We start from the raw sequence: 21,131 nt of genomic DNA, 5'->3' as shown, positions 1-21,131 counted from the left end.
CCTCTTATTCCCCACCCCTGCCTAGAATTTAGTTGCTTGTGTTCAAAGACAACTCTGTTGAAGTGCAACCATATAACTTCAGATCAGACTGGAGTGAAAAGGACTGTGTGAAGACAAGCTATGAAAAGTGTGTAGAGTTTCTTCCTGGGAGCCACATTTAAGCTGATGGTAACAGCCTTTGTCCTTGCCTGAGCTATGCTGCAGGTGTGCCGGCACCCAGCCTAGGACCTTGTTGACCCTGCCTTGTTGACTTGGCTTCCTGGCTTGACTGCAGCCCTGACTCATCACTACTGACTCATCCAGCAATCACTGGACCGCTGGCTGACCCTGCTGTCTGTCACTGGATCTGCTCTGCTGCCTGGCCAGGGTACTATGGAACTGAGCTGCTGTCAGTGAGGACATTGTCCCTACATGCCTTGCTGTCACCCTCAGCTCCTGGCTTATCTTGCCTTGTGGAGCAGCACACTCTTAGTCCTCCTTATCTTACTGTGATAGAAGCAGACAGGTATTTTTATATAAACAAGTTTTATACATATATAAACAAGTTCAAGTATCAAATTTGACATACAGTTGACCACAAACCACTGAAGAAAAAGGAGGTATATTAAATGATTTGGCTTAATATAGATGCACTTTTTTAATGGACACAGAAATAGATATGTATTTGGGTCATTATTTATTGTGGAGAATTGGAATAAATATAATAAGTGATTCTTATTGGACTTTACAATTGGTCACTATCCAGAGTGCTAAATCAGAACACAGTCACACTGTACAGCATCTACAGTAAAACATTGATTTTAATGCTCACTTTCATTTCAGTCCATTTTTCTCTTTATTTGTCAACCATGTTTATAGGAGAACTTCCTAATGCTTTACAACAGATCCATTATTTTAGTTTACCCGGAGTTTACTTAATTATTTTTAATGTGGTTAATTATTCTATATCCAGGGATGTGAAATGTAATCTGAGAAAGAAGCGTGATTGTACCTCTTGAGCTCCTGTTCCATCTTCCGCTGATAGAGGGCACCCTCTCTCAAAATAGCCGCAGCATTTAATTTTATAGGTATATTGTCAATCTGTCAGGAAAGGGAATGTATATACTATAGTCAGTACTGTAAACCATAAAACAGAGTATAAAAACATTTAAATGGGTTAAATAAATCGACCTAAGACAGCATAAATTTTGCTTAAAGCATTCATCTAGCATTAATCTGACATTCACAATGAAATTGCATGCTGTTCATAAACTACTCAAGCTGCTTAAGAAATCAGCAAAATCCCCCAAGTGGATTATAAATTTGTAATCACTCTTGGACCATGTCAAATCCCATAGAATGTGTTCACTTCCTATCATTTTTTTCAGTGCTCATATACATAGTGTGCAGGGATTCCATCTGTGTTGGACAAAGAAAAATAAACTGCGTCTCTGGAAGACGTTAAGTTAGCAAAAACCATTAAAGTAAAACACAAACAGTACCTTTCATAGGAAGGCTTCAGAAGTGTTTTACAAATAATCACTATTATAACTTCAAAATATTTCTAAGACAACTGGCATCACCAACTGCCAGATCCATTTTCTAGACAGTAGAAGTGAAGTACAGTTCTCAGTGACTTTCAGGTCTCCTGGTGTAACTTGGACTAGATCCTGTGGCAGCTTTGCAGTTCTTCAAAGTATTGCCTTAGGACTAACTCCCAGACAACCTCTAAATACTGAGGGAGGAAGAAAACAATGTCTCTGCCAGTTAAAAATGTTCCCTGCACAAGTAGGCTATTCAGAAAAAACTTATCACACAGATAAGAGACCTGATCTGAACCGAGGCAAAGCAATGCTGGTGGGATAAGAACTGGGGTCATTCCTTCAGAGAACAAAACTTAGTCATGACACATTTGATCTAAACTGAGACAAGTTCTGTGTTCAGAATCCAAACATGCATTTAAATTCCAACTTAACAGCTTAATGAGTGGCTGAGAAACAGATGCAGAGAATCACTCAAGATATATACTGCAAATATTGTATGCACAAATACATACCGCAGCCTCCTCAAATACATAAGCTAACTGGAAAAAATATGTTTTATAATTGATAATAATTAGGTATGTTGAGGATAACAAACACAAACTCTAGAAATTCACTAAGGGGAATTACTGTGTTTTCCACACAGATGCACATTTTAACAGGCAAAAATTAATTACCTGTCTGTTTCTTGACAAAATTATGATAACTTGAAGAATTTAGGAAAAGAACCCAAACCAACGTATTTTATTTCTTTTGTTTTGACTCACTATACTTACTCTTCTTAATGATGTCCTTCCCTCCTTTTGTTCTACATTTCAACTCCTCTTTTGCATTATATGAACATTTCCTCCTCAGTCTGTATTTTATACACTATACTATGTATAAAACATCTACTTAGAGTAGACATTCTCTGACATGTAGAAATTTTCATATTTTTGGCAATTACCTGTGTACACAGATTTCATATTCTGTATTTACTAACTATAATTTGGATAGAGAACTGGACTAAGAATGATTATGGAAATTCCTTTAACTTCAGTTTCCTAGTTTATTAAACAGAAATATGACAGCCCATCTAGTCAAAATAATTAGGACTCCCAAGATAGATGCAGACAGGTGTAAGTGAAATAACCGAATAGATTCTTCTGTGTCATGTGGTATCAAGGAAGTTTTGAATTTTATTCATTCTCTTCCTGTTGTGACATATTTTCCATTTTTTTCCAAGATGAGAAATTGGAAATGATCAGGAAAATCTCAAAACACTGTAATTCTTGTGGAAAAAAATTGTATTCACTATTTCCGTCTACCTGAACACACAATAGCTCACAAAAACCAATAAATATGTAAAGAGCAAGGCCTGATATGAGCAAGAACAGATTGAGACAGTGATGATGCATTTGTACTATCTCATTCTTCCACTGAAAAGCATGAATAGGTATTTAGAAATAATTGCTGCTGCACATAATAAATGTGTCTGAAATGAAAAAAATGTATTTAATATACTGGGGCTGTTCTAAAAACAGTAAAGGAAAACACTAGTTGGTTAAAACATTATATAATTTCATTAATTAGAGGACAGATTATAACCTTATTTATACATCTTGGATAAACCCTCCTCTTAGGATTTGTCTGCTCACAGAGGTGCGCAGGCAGGAAGGCAACAGGAATAGAAAGTATTTTATAAGTCAATAACAGTATGGCTACCTCAGCTTGAAAGCTGTAGCAGCATCTTGAGTATCACCTAACCAACCTATAAGGCAAATGTGTTTAGATGAGATAAAACTGATTGTGCTCCTGGAGGAGATAGTGCCCTGATCAATGTCATAAAATGCCAGATCCATATTTTTCTTTTGGCAGATGGTTTGACTCTCATTAGTCTGCAGTAAGGTTTCAGTATTCTAAATTATGAGAAAAGGAAGTGGAATATACACAGTCTTGAACTAAGCCCACATATTTACAGATCATGCATACTTGGGTTAACTGTGTAAATGTTTCCTGTTTTGGGATTTTCCCCTTCTTTTGAGTGCAGAAGGAACTAGGATCTTATTACTTTCCTGTAATTTAAATGCTGCTGGACTGTAAGCAAGCAGACTGAGTAGGTGATACTGTTATTACAGATAACTTCAGTACGTGATAAATGCCAGATATGCTTCAGAAATAGTTGCCAGGTGCCCAGTTCCCCAAGCAGGGAATCAGTCTTTCCAAAATGTGTATGAGCTGTACCTAAATACATAGTTTTAAAGAGTAGATAGACCTGCTCACAAGGTATTTGAGATCAGAATACAAGTACAGCTTCCACATCATATTATTCTCCATATGAACTTGAAACAAATGAAAGCTGACAGATTGAATGTTGTAAGACTGAAGATTATCTGTAGTAACGTTATTGCAGAAATAGCGATGTGAGTTTTCATGTGTTACACCGTTTGGGCTGAACAGCCCATTTTCCACGTTTACAGTTCTTTGACCCCTGGAAATCCTAGCAGACAAGCAATCAGTATAGTGGATTTGATGACCTCAGTATGTGTCTAAAGGAAAGTAGACAAACATCCAGACTGATTGTATATTGTGTATCAGACAGTCATTAGCCGGAATGATTGCTCAGCATTCTTTAGAATCTCGTTTTGGAACAGTGATTTAGAGAAGCAAGATTCTTTCTGTTCCTGTGCTGAGTTCTTAAACAATGGGTTCACAATTCTTTTTTTTTTTCCTGTGGAGTATTCTCAATCCTTATCATTTTACATAAAAACTCCTCCTGTTGGAATTGAAAACAGTTAAGGCAATATGGTTACATTGTGCAACAGCACACAACTTACCTGTCAGGGCCCTCAGGGAACCCACAGGTCTTAACTGCCCTGACCTGTCACCTAGGACCTCTGCTCACACCCTCTGCTTACTGCTCCAGGAGCCCCACTTCAGCTCAGGTCTCTGCTTTGGTACTTTCCCATTTTGCTGGAGGTAATGCTGCTCCTGGTTGTCTCTCTAGTTCTGTCTCCTGCTGTCATGGACCTGGGTTGCTGTTGTAGCCTTGTCTCCTGACTGGATTTTCTGGGTGGACCCCAGCCCTGATTTGTTACCTTACTTTGTCCAAGGATGACTGGCTGTCAGCAGAGCCCGTCACTACCACCAACGTCATGTTCAGATACTGCTATGGCCGGGTTGGTGAGGCCACTGTCTGTGCTTTCGTTACTTTTGGCTCCTTGTTTCTCTTCCCTCCTGGAGCAGTCACACTCCTGTTGCTCCCTGACCATTTCTTTGTGGATTGTTAGTGGCGCATAGGCCAAAATTTATGAGCCATAGACACAACCCATCCCATTCTCCTGGCCAGAGAACTTGGTGTAAAACATGGATTCCAGTAGCATTTGCATCACCACAGAATTTGCATGTGCGTTTTTCACTCCAAAGTCTTCAAGTACATCTGACAACAGTACTTTAAGGATTACTCACTTTGCTTTGCATCTTTTGAGCCCGGAATGCAGGTTTACTCTTCATACTTTCATATGTGTTCTGCAGTTCAACCCAAAAACAAACACATTATTTCATTTCAGAGAGAGATTTTCAAGTACTTAGCAAAAAATATTTACCAAAAAATATTTACCAAAAATCACTCCTGAATATTAATCTAGAGCAGTAAATATGATCATAGGGGATATATTTTGGAATTGTTATAGCCACAAAAACTTGCTATATACACCCAACTTAGTGTGAATATTTAATATCAAATGACCATAGAAAGGTAGGTCCAAATATCGACTAAAATTTTTTGACTAAAATAATGCTAAAAAAGTAAGTAATGTTTTGTTTGACTACTAATATATTCAGCTCTTAGCTGAAACAGATATTGCGAAGACAAAATAGGGTGTCAAAGCACACTTCATGAAATTATTCAATAGCAGTAGAATTCTACTGATGGTTGTTAATTTAATTTTATGGTGTTAGCTATAGACACTGATGTGCAAGTGTCTCCTACCATGGGGATGAACACAGTGAACAGAATATGCAGATGTGATGCTGAAATGAATATATTACGTACATAGTTTTGTGACATAGCTGTAAACTGGGAATCAACCAAAGCAAGAATTCTGCTCTGCTGGGCTGCTCTGTGGCATAAAATTCAATGGAAAATAATATGTGGGTTTAGAGAAATATTGCCAGTTTGGAGACTTGTTGTAGTATCATCACAGGAAGGCTGCTTGTCTCAAAATTAGTAGAATAATAAAGCAGCACCAGAAGTATAAGAAAAGGGAATTGTGCATAATGCATCCAAAGACGCAAATGTTAGTATATTACATCTGAAAACACTAGCATGGATGTGAAATTATAGTACAGCTATAAATTATAGCACATAATTCCTAACCTCAAATAAACAAATTTTTTCAAATATTTTGAGATATCTTTAAATAGTCCAGTCATCTACATACTGGGAGTTTTTTAGGTAATAAAGTATTTTGTAGCATACCTCTCTTTTTTCAGACTTCACAGTTGCACACCTGAACTGGTCAGCATTTGCTTTCAGGAGCAGATCCTAAAATTAAAGCAATTAGCTTAAAGAGTGTGGTAAATCTAAATTCTCTAAGAAGAATTTTCTGTCTTGAAAAGCCTTGCAGCCCAGACTGGTATATTAATTTGTTTCGAATGAATGAAAGCTTGACTTAATATTTATATTGATATTCACTCCTGATTAAAGACTTAAAGTAGGGAAGTCCTTATTTTCTACATAGTTCTGCCTGGTTGTATCCTTTGCACAGGGTATCAGGCCTTTGACATATGAAACATGTTGGTCATCTAGAATTCAACTTAAAAGCCTCATAATTATCTATGGCACAACAGTACCAAAGGCAGTAACTGTTGCCACATAGCTAGCAAACAATGGCTTTGTTTTTGAGTTAAATTAGAAGGTTATGATCAGGGGATCTGAGCACCAAGGGTTGCCCCAATACGTACACACCTAAGAGCAATTCATTTTAAAGGGGGAAGTACAGGCAACCACTTTTTAGGTTTTGGATATTTCTTTTAGTTGTAAACAGTAATCTCTAACCAAAGCTGTGAAACACTAGAGACTAGATTTTCTAATGGCTTTCTGGACTGCAGCTGTCCATAACATCAGTGCTTCTCACTCCTTCTTACAGATGCTCAGACATTAGAGTTCATAACGACAGCTACAGCTTCTGCAAAAATGCTATCAAACAAATGGCATTTTTAATGAATATTTCTTTTAGGACCCAACATTTCAGCTTGTTTAGCAAACAGTCTAGGGAACTGACCTTTGTGAATGCTTTGGATGCCTTTTATAACATTCCAGAGGCAACAAAAACTGCTGTTATTGCAGCTATAATTTCTGTGGTGGTTTTCCTTTGTTCTTTGTATTCATATATTCTCTCCCCTGAAGAATGTGGTTGGTAGTTAAGTGATTTTATAGTTGTCATAGATTTTTGACAATATAGGCACTGTGATATCTTGCCTTTCCTCCCCAGTTTTTCTAGGAAGTTTGTACGTACAAATAAGCACGCAGACAAATAGGTGTGTGCTTTCTCCACAATATGGAAATAATAAAAGGATAAAAAATAATCTTGTATTGGTTTATAATGAAGCAGCAAGCATAGGTAATGTGATGGGCCAGCAAAAGGAATTAAAAGTTTATCCCCCTAGAATCTATCACATATTAAAGCATTTACTGTAGCTTAGGAACAGAATCAATCCCCCTTTCACAAGGACATGAGGAGAACCCAGCACAGTGATAAATCGACCTGTACTGGCTAGTGAAAGCTAGAGTAAGGGATTTTCAAAATGGGAGTGAGAGGGTGCAGATAAAAAGGAGTCAAACAGCATGCCTTTTATCAAGCTTATACTGTTATTAGATTTGGTATGGTGACTGCAGTGTGGGGAGGAAGAAAGAAAGTGGAAACCGACATTTAATTAATTCCCTTTCAAGGAGAAGATGACAGCAATCTGCTTTAACTATTATAGGAGCTAACTCATTGAACAGGATTCATATCAAAGTTTGGATCAAATAACAAGATCTGTTTCTTTGTTTTTCCAGGCCCTCCCTTCTCCTGCTCTCTTAGCACACAGACCATGTACTCTGCTTCTTTACAACTCGTGATGACTTTCCACTCTCTCAGCCTGCAGAAGGAAAGAGAATGGAGTCTGCACAAAAACAAAGTCAGAATCTACTGATACTTTAAAACAGTGGGTGATGGTGTGTTTATTTATCAGTTACTATACAAAATAAACAAAAATATTGAATGTATTTTGAAGCCTTAATTATTAAGTGAATACCTTAAATCCACATGTCCTGTGGGAGCCATCAAACTATTTCAAGGTTGCGAAGAGAAGAAAGTAATCATGTCTCTACTACCTTACATGGCTACTCACATAACTTCTCACATAGTACTTGTATAGTGAATAAAAGGTGGACCTTGTCTCAGGCAATTACTAATAAAATAAGGAAGATGGAAAAAGGGTGATAGAACAGAATAGAGGGTGCAAACTTAATGACTCTAGAGAAAGAGCCAGGAGCTATTAGGTGCGAAAGCAAATATGTTTCAGATAAAGTTCTAAGACTTGTGAAAATGGAACATTACAGAAGAAACAGTTTAGATTAAAAGAAAGACTAGAACAAGAATATAATACACTTACTTCTGCTTTTCGGCGATTTTTTATTTTGATTTCCTCTAGCTGCTTTGTTTCCTTTGGAGGTTTGTAGGTGCTTGGAGGAACCTATATTAAAAGGCAATAATCTCCACAGTATACCACATACCACAGTATGGGGTATGAAACATTCCAAGCAACACATTTTTTCAGGAAAAACACACATTTACTTTTACTGTAGAACAGCTGCAGTTATTTTTTAAATATTGATTCTTTTCTCTTAGTGCCGGTGTAGAAGAAATGGGCAGATTCCAATTAGCTGGGACTACCCAGGCTTTTCGGTCCTGTCCAACGTAATGTAACCCCTGGACAACAGACCAGAAAGAAAGAAAAATCTGAAACTAGTACAAGAAAGGCTAAATAAACAATAAATCCTATAGGCCCTATTGAGGGGAAAAAGAAGTTGTCAGAAGGGGAAAAGTTCTGTTTGGCATCTCATAAACTTCACCTTCCCAGCACTGGCAGCCAGACAGGGCAGCTGAAGAAAGTTCAGCCATGGAGCCCTTTGGCACAGTGTGTGGTAGTAGTAACAAGTTACAGAGACTCCAAAGAAGTTCAGGGAAGATAAATTCTTTGAAGTTTATTAAACACCCAGGAATTTCCCTGTAACTGAGGAAGTCTTTGAGCTGAAATGGTGGGAGACTGGGAAGGCAGTTGGAGAAAGCAGTAGCTATGCTTGTCCTGTCCCTGTAGTCTTCCTAGACACCTGTGTTTGGCCACTGCTGGAGAAAAAACACTGGGCAAAATGGGCCTTTGCTCTGGTCTACTATGTTGGAGGTGTAAGATAAATGTTTGGAGGTACAGGACTGAGAGGGACCTCCTAGCACTAGTCAAAGATGTAGGAAAGCATTCGCATGTCGGAAAGTGCTACAGATAAAAAAAACAGGAAAGACTTATTGTCTGGCTGTCATATGGATCAAGAGGAGTCTAGGGTTTTGAGTTAGGCTGAACCTTCTGGGAGATTTCAATATTTGTTTGAGCAGGAAATTTTGCCCAGGAGCAAGAACTCCTTCCTGTGTGGGAGAGATAGTCTGCTGGTTTACTGGACATCTGCTTGAATATTTATCTTGCTAAAAATGTTCTAGCTCAATTAGAAGTTGCAGAATTAATTCAAGAATTAATGGGAAAAATCTATAATCTACATTGTACTGGAAGTCAGTTTAGGGAATGAGGAGATCCCATCTAGTTTTATTAGACTATATAAAGAGCTATACTTTGAAAAAACTCATGAATCTGATGTACTTTCCACTGCCTTTGCTATTTGACATCACCATCTACAGGAAAATAAATGCACGGACAGAAGCAGCTAGCAATTAAATGCACTGGTGAAACTGCTCAAGTATTTTTGTGAGCTTTTTAAGTGAAGTAAAATTGAAAGTATTTCCCAGCAGCATCTAAGAATTTTTATTACGCTTTTATGGATGGAGAAATTAAAGCCCAGAGGATTTGCAAAGGGTTGTGCAGGCAGTGAGTATCAGTTTATTTCACTCTTCTTCCTAGTCATATGCTTTACCTGCAAAACAGTACTCATCTGCCAGTGTAAGCTGAAAATCTCTCCTCAGAAGCTGCTACGTTTATTCCAAGTAATTTAAGGAGGAGACTTTTCAAACAGCTCTGTTTCAAAAATGATCTTAGCCTTGTAATTTAGCCCTCAGATACCATGGTGATGAGTACCAACCAGACAGACAGACAATACAGCACATACCCAGTTGCTGGAAGAGGATGAATAACTCACTATAAATGTGTTTAAATTCCAGCCATAGAGAGATCAAAAAGGCCAAACTGTAGCTATTTAATCCTAATGTGAAGAAAGGGGGCTTGGAGTAAGAGACACCAACCTTGCTCTTCTTCTCCAGCTTTCTGGATATCCTTACCAGAGGTGTGTTTAAGGAGTAGGTGCCACATGAATAATCACTTTGAACTTTGGTACTCATCAATCTTCTATTTTTTTTAAAGTTACTGTCGTAAGACAGACAAGGACAAGCTAATGCAATGCTTTTGTATTAAGAGCCTCTATTTTTATACACAACAAGATCATAAAGATAAATATATTTTTTGGTCACTATATTTGCAAACCAAATCCTCTGTATTGGCCAAATGAATTCACCTATTTAATTATTTTAAACAATCAGCAATTTCACTCATGAAGCACAGCTGAAATAATAAGGAAAATATCTAAAAATACACTAAATTTGGCTGAATGGTGTTACAATAACATCTCAGTGCGGCCTTTTTATTTTTTTTTAACTACTTGGTTTAACTTATTAGTTTACTGAAAATCTAAAAATAAAATAATTGCATAATCTTATTATTCTAGTACAGTGGTGATATAAAAAAAAATGGTTTTCATAACTCAAGGCCAAGATATCCAAGGAAGTTAAATATGTCCAAATCATTTTGCATGTTATCAGGTTTAAGCACCTGTCTCCATTTGTTTCCTTTGCAAACTTCAACACAAAGCACTTATTTTTCTTTGCAGAATTGTATTTATGAATGTGTGTATGCATACATGCATGCTTGTGTGTGCATCCATATGCTTGTGTGTAAGGGACAGTGGAGAGAACATTTTATAACCATTAGACCAAATATTTAGAGTTAAATGTTTCCTTATTAAATTTCAAAATTAAAGTGTTTTTCCTTTTCACTTAGTGTCCCCCATTCCTGATGAATGTTTATGATGCTGAATGATTATCCTAACCTTCTAGGCCCTTGTTAATCCAATGAAACTTTCCAAGGTCAGTGGAGAGTCCCATCTCAACGTAGATCACTAAGACAACTACCCTGCCTTCTGCAATCACCCACAGACTCAGCCCTCTCCTGTGAAGGAAGCATGTGTCCAGTGTACAGGACAGCAGTGCGATCCCAGCTCCTGAACTCAAGGTATGTCACACATCTCATCTTCCTTTGCATTTCGTCTCTACTGTACAATATAATGCAACCTGGCAGAAAGAAATATCTGAAATAATAATCTTATTAATCAGAATGAACTAATTTCACCATAGGGATGCAATAACTTATCAGTATTCATTGCTCAAAATCCAGATGCCTCCATATGAATTCATATGGCTGTTTCAAAGTCAAGCAGTAACTACGCCTGTAGTTATTGTCACTACAATAGTCCCTGCTAATGTGCCACGTGACAAGTTCCTGGACACGTGCAAGAGAACCATGAGAAAAATGGCTATCTTATAAAACTAACAACTTTGTGAGAAAATGGATGAGAACATGTCTGCAGCAGATTATGGGATGTAATCTGGAAGAGCTTCATTTCTGTGCATTCCTCTCGATTACAAAAAACTCCCCACCATGCAGTAGCCAAAACTGTGGCTTGCTCTCACTTTACTAACTCTGTTTTGCCATCTAGGCTCTCTTTTCAGTCTCTGTTCATTTCAGGATCTAAAATGGTGATATTGGCAACAATATGGCAAATTAAAGTAAGGCTTAATTTGCTGAGATAGGTACAGAAATGAGCAAAACGTATGTCTCTACTACGCTAATGGTTTTAGATTCAGACAAGCTTTTAAATTTGCAGAGTTGGCCAGAATGTAAACCGAATTTGGTATAATCCTAACAACACGAATGAACTTCAGTAAACGCATCCACATTAAAGCAAATTTATTCTAAGTGGGGCTCCACAGCATAAAGGTACTAAAATGACAGCAACATGACTCATTCCTGTACAGATTAAGTAGTTATTAAATGCAGTTTTTCAGAGCCTGGTATTAAGCTGTTTCAGTGTAAAAATCCCATTAACTGTATAACATACTACCATTAAATTGCTCTGCCATCCTAAGATGTAAATGGTTTCTAAGAGCATTCAACACATGTATTATTTAAAACCTGAAGTGCTAATACAAGGTGGCAGATAATGCCCAAAACTGTGACTTCGAAGTTCACTTCCCACTGCATTTAAATATAGATGATTTTGGAGTCTTTATTAAGTTAGTCATAGCAGCTTGATCCCAAATCCTGATTGCCTGACCCCAGTGAGCTAACTTACTTAAAACCAATGGTGTGTCTCTCATACATACCAGCATAACTGAATCACAATCTTAGACAATGAGTAAAATAAAAGTTTAGCATTTCAAAGATAAATCTTAGTCTCATTTACATGTGAGCAATAAATTTAAAATGAAAAACCTTAATTTTAGAGATTCAACATTAATACGACTAGAAAGGAATAAAATTCCGCCCTCAAGGAGGAGCTGCAAAACTAATGTCCATCTCACCTCCAGTGAAATTGTTTGCTATTTATTTTGATGAGAGTTCATCTACAAAAAATCTATGTTTATAAAAATTTTCATTTGAACGTTCTTTTCTTATCTGCTTCAGTACATTATCCAAAGCAGACATCTTACAAATCCAAGGACTACTAGAAACACTTGTATCAATGCTGTCATCAGTTTGTACCCATTGTTTAGTTCTACCTCCAAAAGTCACAGAACAACTACAGGAACCAACTTTTCCCTTTTCTTTGTTAGGCTTACAATTTGCTTACACAACATTCACTGAAATGAAAAGAATTAGTTTGGGTTTTTATAGAAATCTGACCTTCAGTAACACAGACTATTACAAAAATCCTTGTTGATCTGTCAAAAGTCGTAGATTTTCTACAATTATTTTTAAAGAGAGTATTAACTCCCCTACAATTATTTTGTTCATCATCATACACAAAACTTAGTATCTCTCAAAGCATAAAAAAACTCACAGGTAGCCTTTTTCCCAGTACTGGTATTGGCAGAGGTACAGGAATGGCACGTGGTTTGGGTGCAGTCAAATTAAATTCCTTTGGCTGAGTGACTGCTGAAGTCTTCACAGTGGTAGTACAATTATTCAGTTTGTCTGTGAGCTGTTCAATCAGTTGCTGTACTTTTGGCTGCCATCTTCAAATAAAAACACATTTTCCAATTTTATTTCATTTTTTTTCATACAAACTTACATGCAGTATATGAGGTTGGCATTGGTGCAAAGTCTGCAATGTTTTCATTCATTCAATTTTAATAAAATTGACCTCTAAATCTGTACTCATGATTTAGTTGGACTGGGTTACTTCAGCTCTTGACAGATGCTAGTCCATTCAGACTAGTAGTGGTGAAATAGCCACTGTTTTTACTGAATAAGCAATTGTGCTGCCAGTTCTGTTCACAGCAGGACCAGTCTATGAATCAGAAAAGCAGCTGTCATAAGCTAAGTACACATTTAACACACTTAGATTAAGCGATCACGAACAAACAGTTGTCTGAGTACTGCCACTTTTACCAACTGACAGAGCACACGTAAATCAATCTGATGCCACAGGCAGTTCTAATAAAAAAATAGAAAGATACAAGGAGTTTGGTGAATTAGCAAATGAACCCTCAATGAACCTTTTGGGTCAGTCAGATGGTTTTTATTTTTCTGTATTTGGATTTTGGCTTGTATGAAGGTTCAGATTTCTTCCAAGGAATGACAGAAAGATGCGGAATTCGAGGTAAGACACAAACAGTTATCACAGGGCTAATTATGGTGATAGCTTCATGTCAGTTATTCCTCCTCTATATGTGTTCTGTCCTTAAGTATTACACGTGCAGTGGAGCTTTCACAGAACTTAAAAAGCTGACAACGCAAATTTACAGCAACTTGTTTATGTGACTGTTACCTTGGCTGGTACTGTCATTATGGGATGAGGCTTGCAAGTAACTTCTGCAACTAATGCAGCTCCAGTAAAATAAATAGGACTCTTTATATTAACCTCATTGACATTAGAAAGAGGAATACAAAGACATATTTAAAATAATTTAAGTTACTGATTAAACTGATCAATGCATCCTCAGCCCCAGTAACCCTCAAACCCAGTAACCAAATATGTTCTTGTATAACTTACATTTACTACTTGTAGGCAGAACATGTGCTCATTACATGGAACTTAACTGACTGTGAAAGACAGCTCCAATAAGCTTAGTGGTAATGAAACAAGCAAGAGATTAAGCATCTGCCTGCGTGCATATGTACATATAAAAAGCGTGTGGATATGTGTGTACCTCTCTATCTATACATCTCTATCTGTGTCTTTATACTATTGTAACCATCCGTTATAATTAGAATTACTACACTGGAATATATTGAGTCAAATTCTGACTTCAAATATATCCCCACAGTTCCAGTAGAATGAAGTGTAATTTAGAGCATTGCCAGCCAAATTTATACTATACATTTGCTGATTTGGCATAATCGACATAGTATGAAAGAATCAATTCTACTGACTTTGATATGACTGAACTACATGCAAACTCTTCCTCAGCTGACACTGTTTGGAACATATTTTTGTCTAAGAGTGTTTGCCATCATCTGGGTTAATCTATACTGCAGGAGGAGGATGTATGATTGCAGCCATATAGGCGTACCAATGCTATCTCTAATTTATCTGTCCTGGGTAAAAATGAATGAAAATGTTATACAATAGGCTGCAGAGTTACTGTTTCTCCACCTGAAAATGTTCCAGTTTGGCAAGGATAGTCATGCTACTGTATCACCACCTAACCAATGAGTGGATACACCTGCACCTCAGAGCATTTAAACTGTTAAATGGTGCTGCAATTGTGTAAATAAATAATAATTTTAAGAGACTTGTTTACATGCTTATCTGATTTGCTCAGCAGGGATTTTAGGACCATCAGCATAAACAAGTCTGTGCATAAAGCCAAACTCAGGGAAGTCAAACACCTTTTTCATATGCTTAATGTCATTCAGATACTGAATTGACTTATGAGGCACGAATATAACTCTGTAAGATAATTTGAACCTTCTATTTTTTTCAGAGTATGATGTTTGATCTATTCAGGGGCACTGAGAAACAAATGTACAACAGCTGTGAAAGGACTTTTTTACAAGAAAAGCTTGCCCCTGGGTAAGTAAAAGGGATGACTATAGTCTCACAAAGACAAGAAGGGTTCTGACTGACTTCAATAGAAGAAACAGTTTAACAGCAAATTGAGCTTTCAGGGGAGGCTTTCCCAGCTTTTAAACTTTGAGGTGGCCACAGGCTACTTAAGTACTGCTTACCTTAGCAGTGGATCGATCCAGTTCTCTTTTACATACAGTGAATCGTAGAACCGACTCCATTCATCTTTTATCCATGTGTTCAAATACAAGGCATTGAAGAAGAATCTAAGAAACTAATAATAAATTCTTTCTTTTAAATATGAATATTGAAAGTATGGTGTATATAAGACTACAAAAAGATAGTTGTTTTTACTACAAACACTGCTGGAGAACTTTATTGTGTTTTATCCTGTAGTTATAATCACAGGTGCTCAATATTTGTGGGTTCTTCTGAGTTCTGTTAGGACAGCCCACGACTCTCAGGCCCATTTTGTGAAACACTAATAGATATTAAAATATTTTTAGTGGCCTAAAAAAAAAATCTAGTGGCTGCAACATGAGGATGTGTTGATGCATCTTTAATTCAAACATTGTGAAACAGAAGTTTTTGTTCAAAACTAATTACTACTGCAATACACTGATTTTAGTATAATTATACAACAGAGTTGCAGAGTCTAATATACGCACAATCGACTCCTGATTATCTGTAGCCAGACGATCCATAGTGCCCAGAAACATCTCAGGCCTGGCACTGCACCTGAATTACTCAAGTTCCTTTCAGCTCCCTGGCAACTGCACAGAGAGGTCTGCTAAGAACTATACTGTTACACAATACGGTTTCTTCTTTTATTGAAACATAATTAATTGGCAAATTCCCATCAAACTAGAAGACTGAAACTTGGCATCCTTACACACTGTAGGGCTCTATGTGCTGGAGAAATAGCAACTAACATTTGAACTTTTGTTTCCCTCTGGAGTTCACCATAAGGTCAAGAGCCTTTCTTTAAAACTTGAACTGCTCAAATGGCCTTTTGAAACAGACTCTTGAAAAATGGCACTCAGATTCAGCATGTATCATTTACAGCAATATAAATTCCAAACTTGAACTTTTTAATTAAAATTCTTGGAAATGAAAGTACAAGCCAGTATCACACTGAAATAATCCCAGTAACAGGAAAAAGCACGCTAAATAATATAGACATTATGGGACATACTGAAAAGCAGTGTGCAGTCACTTGATAAGCTTTGAATGGAGACTGCAGAGCTTATTAGTTGAGTCTCGGCATCAGCCCCATCTTGGGTTGGTTTCCACAGAGCCACATAGGTCTTTGTATTGAGTTTTTAGTTCTGAAGGACTACCGAGGAGCTTCTTAATTCACATGTGGTGCCAGGCCCAAGGTGGCTCAGATCTTTGTGAATAATTCAGCTATAAACAATTCAGATTTGACTAAAGGTACTTGCTGCAGATGTCCAACAGGTGTAGAAAGCCTGCTGCTTCAAATCTATGGTCTTGATGTGACCATTTCCAAGGAATTAACCTGTAATTTTAGTCTTGTTTTCATCTGTTGTGCTTTTGGTAGAGTCAAAAGACTGATCAACAACTGAAGGATTCCCATTCTTCTCTAGAAACTACTGCTCTTCCACAAAACTTCAGAAGCTGGCATATCAACACACCATCCAAAAGAAGATATTTAATGCCTAAAAGCATGACTAAAAGTTTTGAATTGTGAAGAAGTTGGGGTTTTGGTTCTTCCAGATTCAGTGGAGTTTGCTAAGTATATGCTAAGGGATGCACTTCGTGTTGGTCTAGAAACTCATTCATTCTCCTTATGGAGAATCTTCCTCTGCAGTGCAACAAAATATTACATTCAAGTATCCCATCTGTATATATAATTACAGACCCAGAGAACACATTCCCTGCCAAAGTAGTCTTACCTTATGGAAGGCCCTGGCTATACACAATGCTTATGAAAAATGTGGTTTTAAACCCATGTAAGCAAAGGTGTATACAGGGGTGGACTGAACATGAGCCAATATACTTAAAATGAGGCAGACCCTGAAGCTAGTTTCAGATTTCTAGGTATTCAGAGAACTCACAGAGGAAGCTGATGTAGAAATACTGCAGGTGGTGATTTGTAAATCCTCCAGTTTTTTCAGTAGCTTTCATTAGGCTGAACTCCTTCTGCCTCTCTCTGCCCTCTGTATTCCTCTTTTATAGCCTAGTCTATCCTCAGAGGCTTCAGTCAGTTGTCTACTACATTGCCACATGAAGCTAAGCCTCTGAACTGCTGTTTGAGTTCTTCCTGACTGATCTTCTCCATCTAGGTCTTCTAAATATTTGCTATAACTGTATTTTACAAAGTACTTGCAACTCAACTACCTCTTCAAGGCAGATGAAACTATAATTAAGGTACACAGTGATTTCTAGCTGTTGTACTTAATAGCCGCCTATTACCCCTTGAGGCCTCCTACTGCAACACCAGTTACGTACTGGTTATTAACATTTCATACTTTATTAAGACAAATGGATAATTATGTCATTGATAAATGCTATGAGGGATTCCTATGAGGTACAGAGAATGGTTAACTGTGAAATCAGATATCAATACTGTGATGTATATTTTAGTACTGTTCTAGTCACAGTCCCCAGAGAAATGCTATGATAAGGGTATCTGTCCCAATATGCACCATGCTAGACAAGGCTTTGAACGCTGCCCTGGAACGGTTATCCCAGCAATGCAGGGATTGCAAACGGCAATGCAGGATTACCAGGCATCATTTCTGACCAGAGGCTGGCTGGGTCAAAGTCCACAGTCTTGGTTTTGATAATCGTTATCACAGATGGTGAACGTCTGCAGGATAAGACCCACGAAGCTATAGCACATTTTATTTCTTAACAATAGAAACTTCTGCATTCTGCAAACTGAATAGCTAGGAAAAATCCCTTCTATTTCTGTTTTGTCTTTTGCCACATGTGGCACAGGTGGCAACCCCAGTATCAGCAGTCTTTGCTTTTATAGTAGCAAAATGCAGCTTGAAGTTCTCACAGATTTCTGTTTGGATGTTACCCATATCTGTCTCCTTTGAGAAGTTACTGGACAGTCATTTTGGTAACAGTATTATCCTGCTTACTCTTCTGTCTTGAATGTTCCAAGAGTCTCACTACCCACAGAGCAGGACCACTGAGATTCATTTTCCTTCTAGAGCTTGTGGAATTACACCAGAAATGTATTGTACCCATTTTAACTATTCTAATGTACTCTGGCTGTAGTAGGACAAGTGTGTATAATTAAAGACTGTTTTGCAATGCATTTTTACAGGGGCTGAATCAATACCTTTCTTCTGAGAATTTGAACGTGCCCTACTAATATTCGTAACATATTTTTACACAATGAGATTGTATAGATTTCTAAAAAGCAAATAAAAAATGGGAAGTTTCCTCATCTGGTATTACCTTTAAATCCATGTAAATTCTGAAAATAGCTGAAATCCCTACATTCACAACATAAACTTTTGATTCTTGAGTTAAGGAAGTAACTGCAAGGAACGGCAGGTTCTGTTTCTCCACACAGATCAGCCACGACCTGAGAATGCTATTATTTTGGCTGTATACACCCACAGCTATTTGCTGTAGCAGCAAAGGCAATCAAGGAGGTTCCTGTCCACTCCTCTCTTCATCTGCTGATTCTTTCCCTCTTATTGTAATTTAGTTTTTCAGCCATGCCAGCTCAAACACTTGTAGGATTGTAGCTTTCAACTGCAACCGATAAATGAAGAGGAAGGCAAGAAGGTCTTAAGAAGGCTTTCCTATGAAGAAATTGTAATGGGCAACTCTATTTTGAGGATTGTGAGGTAAAGGTGTAGAGAGAAGCATTCTGGCATGGTCTCAGGTCCTTCTGCCATTGTCTGACTCAACTTGGACTTTTTTTTGCCCCCATGTTCACCATGAGGCTGATCTTGTCCTACTATTCCTACCTCATCATCGCAATTACAATACCCAGTTCTTAGGTAGTGATTTTCCTTTTCAGATCTCAGAAGTTCCTTATAAAGGACTTCACTGCTGTTAGAAGGGATCAGAACAGAAACAGAACAAAACAGATTCTTGAATGCTAGAAAGAAAACACTAGTTATTTTGCATTTTTTACAAGGCAATTCTGAAATTATAAAGCTGTTTACTTCAACTTTTTATTTCAGCAGTGTATTTTCTCTAACATACAAACCCTTAAATTTTACAACCAATATAAAAGAATAACATGTATGAATAATAGAACAGAAAAACAGGCTTGAGCTAGCAATGCATATCTTAGTTCTTAGAAGAACAATCACACTAAAGTTACAAAATTGTGTTTTATCCTGTGGTTCTGTAATTATGCAGCCATAAAGAATTTTTGCATGTATTGTTAACATTAGAGAAGGAGATATATGATGTTCTTTTCAAGCAGATGAATATGTGTTAGTGAGGTAGCATTATTATTCTGCCTAAATGAAAATACTGGAACATGCATCGATCACAGGGAAACCCTGTGACATCGATTTGAATGGATTCCGTCATGCAGTCCTTTAAGAGAAAGCTCTGCTCACACAGGTCAATCTCATTCAACTGAACAGTCCAGTTAATTTCCTGAAGACTACTCATTTGAGTAACGTTTATCTGCATGATTAAGAAAATTTCTATTCAGTCTGTGATGTGCAGAAAAAAATATCTTTTTTAATTAAAGTAAAACTATTCTAAGTAAATGTATGTGAATAATTTTTATGCATCTTGACTGGACTCAGAGACAATAGTCATCAGGCAAAATCTACAGGTCAGCATCCTGAAGGAGAATCTCAAATTTCTGACAACTTCTGTTGCTAAGGCCGCAGCTCTGCCTTCTGCTGTTTTTGTCTCTGTTGCTGGGGGAACCAAATGCTGCTTCTAAATCCTCTGCTGCAGGTGCATTAATATAATCTAGCATCACTTTGGAGACAAAGAACCTCTTCTAATGCAAGAGAAGAAAACCTAGGTGCCATGGTGATCAGGATCTGATAAGATACTTAAGCAAACAAAGTTACATCTACAGGAATAAAAGTAGCAGGAGCAGACCACTGCATAACAACACTCCCCTATCAGAAAAGGCACTGACATTTAAGCCCTATAAAGCTAGGTGAATGGAATCAACAAGAGATAACTGCCATGAAATGGGAAAATTGTGTTGCTAGCTGAATGAGCTCAGGATGCATCCAATCCAGTGGCTCCTGTCTAAGATGTTTACCAAAGAAGGGGCTGGGAGAGCATTTTAGACGGAGTGATTTGTCTGTCTACCAGATTATGATAATTCTTCCGGACACTTCTCTGTCCTTTCTAACAGTTAATGAAATATATAATTTTTATCTCTGAATGGAATTATTAAAAACCGTCCCGTAGGAAGCCCACCAAAACAAAGTGAATAGAGTGTTTCTAAAAACGTTACACAGACAACCTAACCTACTCCTTCCCCACATATTACAAAGCAACTCTGCTCATTAAAGAGACACTGGCATCCACATAAACTTTAAAAGTAATCAGTATAACAATAAACCTTAGCCTTTTGAATATTAACTACTAAAATTTGCCTCTCTCTTGAATTCCACATTTGTTATTCAAATGCTGTGTTTGGACTATGCTTTGAAACATCTGGATGACCTAAGTTTACATATGCTATGTCACTGGTAATCTGATTTTTTGCCTATTTATCTAAGAAAACAGGGCTTAAGAGAAAGCACTGCTGCTCAGTTTATCCCTCTCCCCCTCTTTACGTAAAAACATAGCCTTTAAGATAATCAGAACTTTGAACTCTTTTGAACGAGAAGCAGAAGATATTTATATTTCTACAAATTTCACAAAGATTAGCAAACAAGTGGTGGAGCGAAACTCAAATTTGTAACCCCAGAGAGGAAAAGGCAGGCAGAACTTTGTTGCCATACTTTCTATTTGGCAGCAATGGCTTGGACAATTGCACGTATGTTGGTATGGGGTAATTGGTACATGCATAGCTCCAAATGAACAACTGTTTTTTGGGAAGGAGAAAAAGGATGGAAGGACAATAGGCTTGATAATCAAAGTGGTAGTGGGTAAAAAAG

At 37.4% G+C, this 21,131-nt stretch overlaps 1 protein-coding gene across 1 annotated transcript in view; it reads right to left on the bottom strand.

Annotated features, from left to right (window-relative positions):
- The window catches only part of CFAP99 (cilia and flagella associated protein 99), a gene marked incomplete at its 3' end in the record, with an annotated part of 56,592 nt that overhangs the window by 18,956 nt on the left and 16,505 nt on the right, over nt 1-21,131 (bottom strand). The window contains exons 4-8 of the mRNA XM_010075293.1: nt 15,213-15,325; nt 12,880-13,054; nt 8,160-8,240; nt 5,980-6,045; nt 992-1,080 (exon numbers count right to left, since the gene is read on the bottom strand). Of these exons, the coding sequence (XP_010073595.1) occupies nt 992-1,080; nt 5,980-6,045; nt 8,160-8,240; nt 12,880-13,054; nt 15,213-15,325 (524 nt within the window). The remainder of the gene's footprint in view (nt 1-991; nt 1,081-5,979; nt 6,046-8,159; nt 8,241-12,879; nt 13,055-15,212; nt 15,326-21,131) is intronic.

Source organism: Pterocles gutturalis, unplaced genomic scaffold (assembly GCF_000699245.1).
Source record: "Pterocles gutturalis isolate BGI_N339 unplaced genomic scaffold, ASM69924v1 scaffold16777, whole genome shotgun sequence".
In the NCBI taxonomy this organism is placed as follows: domain Eukaryota; kingdom Metazoa; phylum Chordata; class Aves; order Pterocliformes; family Pteroclidae; genus Pterocles; species Pterocles gutturalis.
This window is presented reverse-complemented; position numbering and strand designations above follow the sequence as displayed.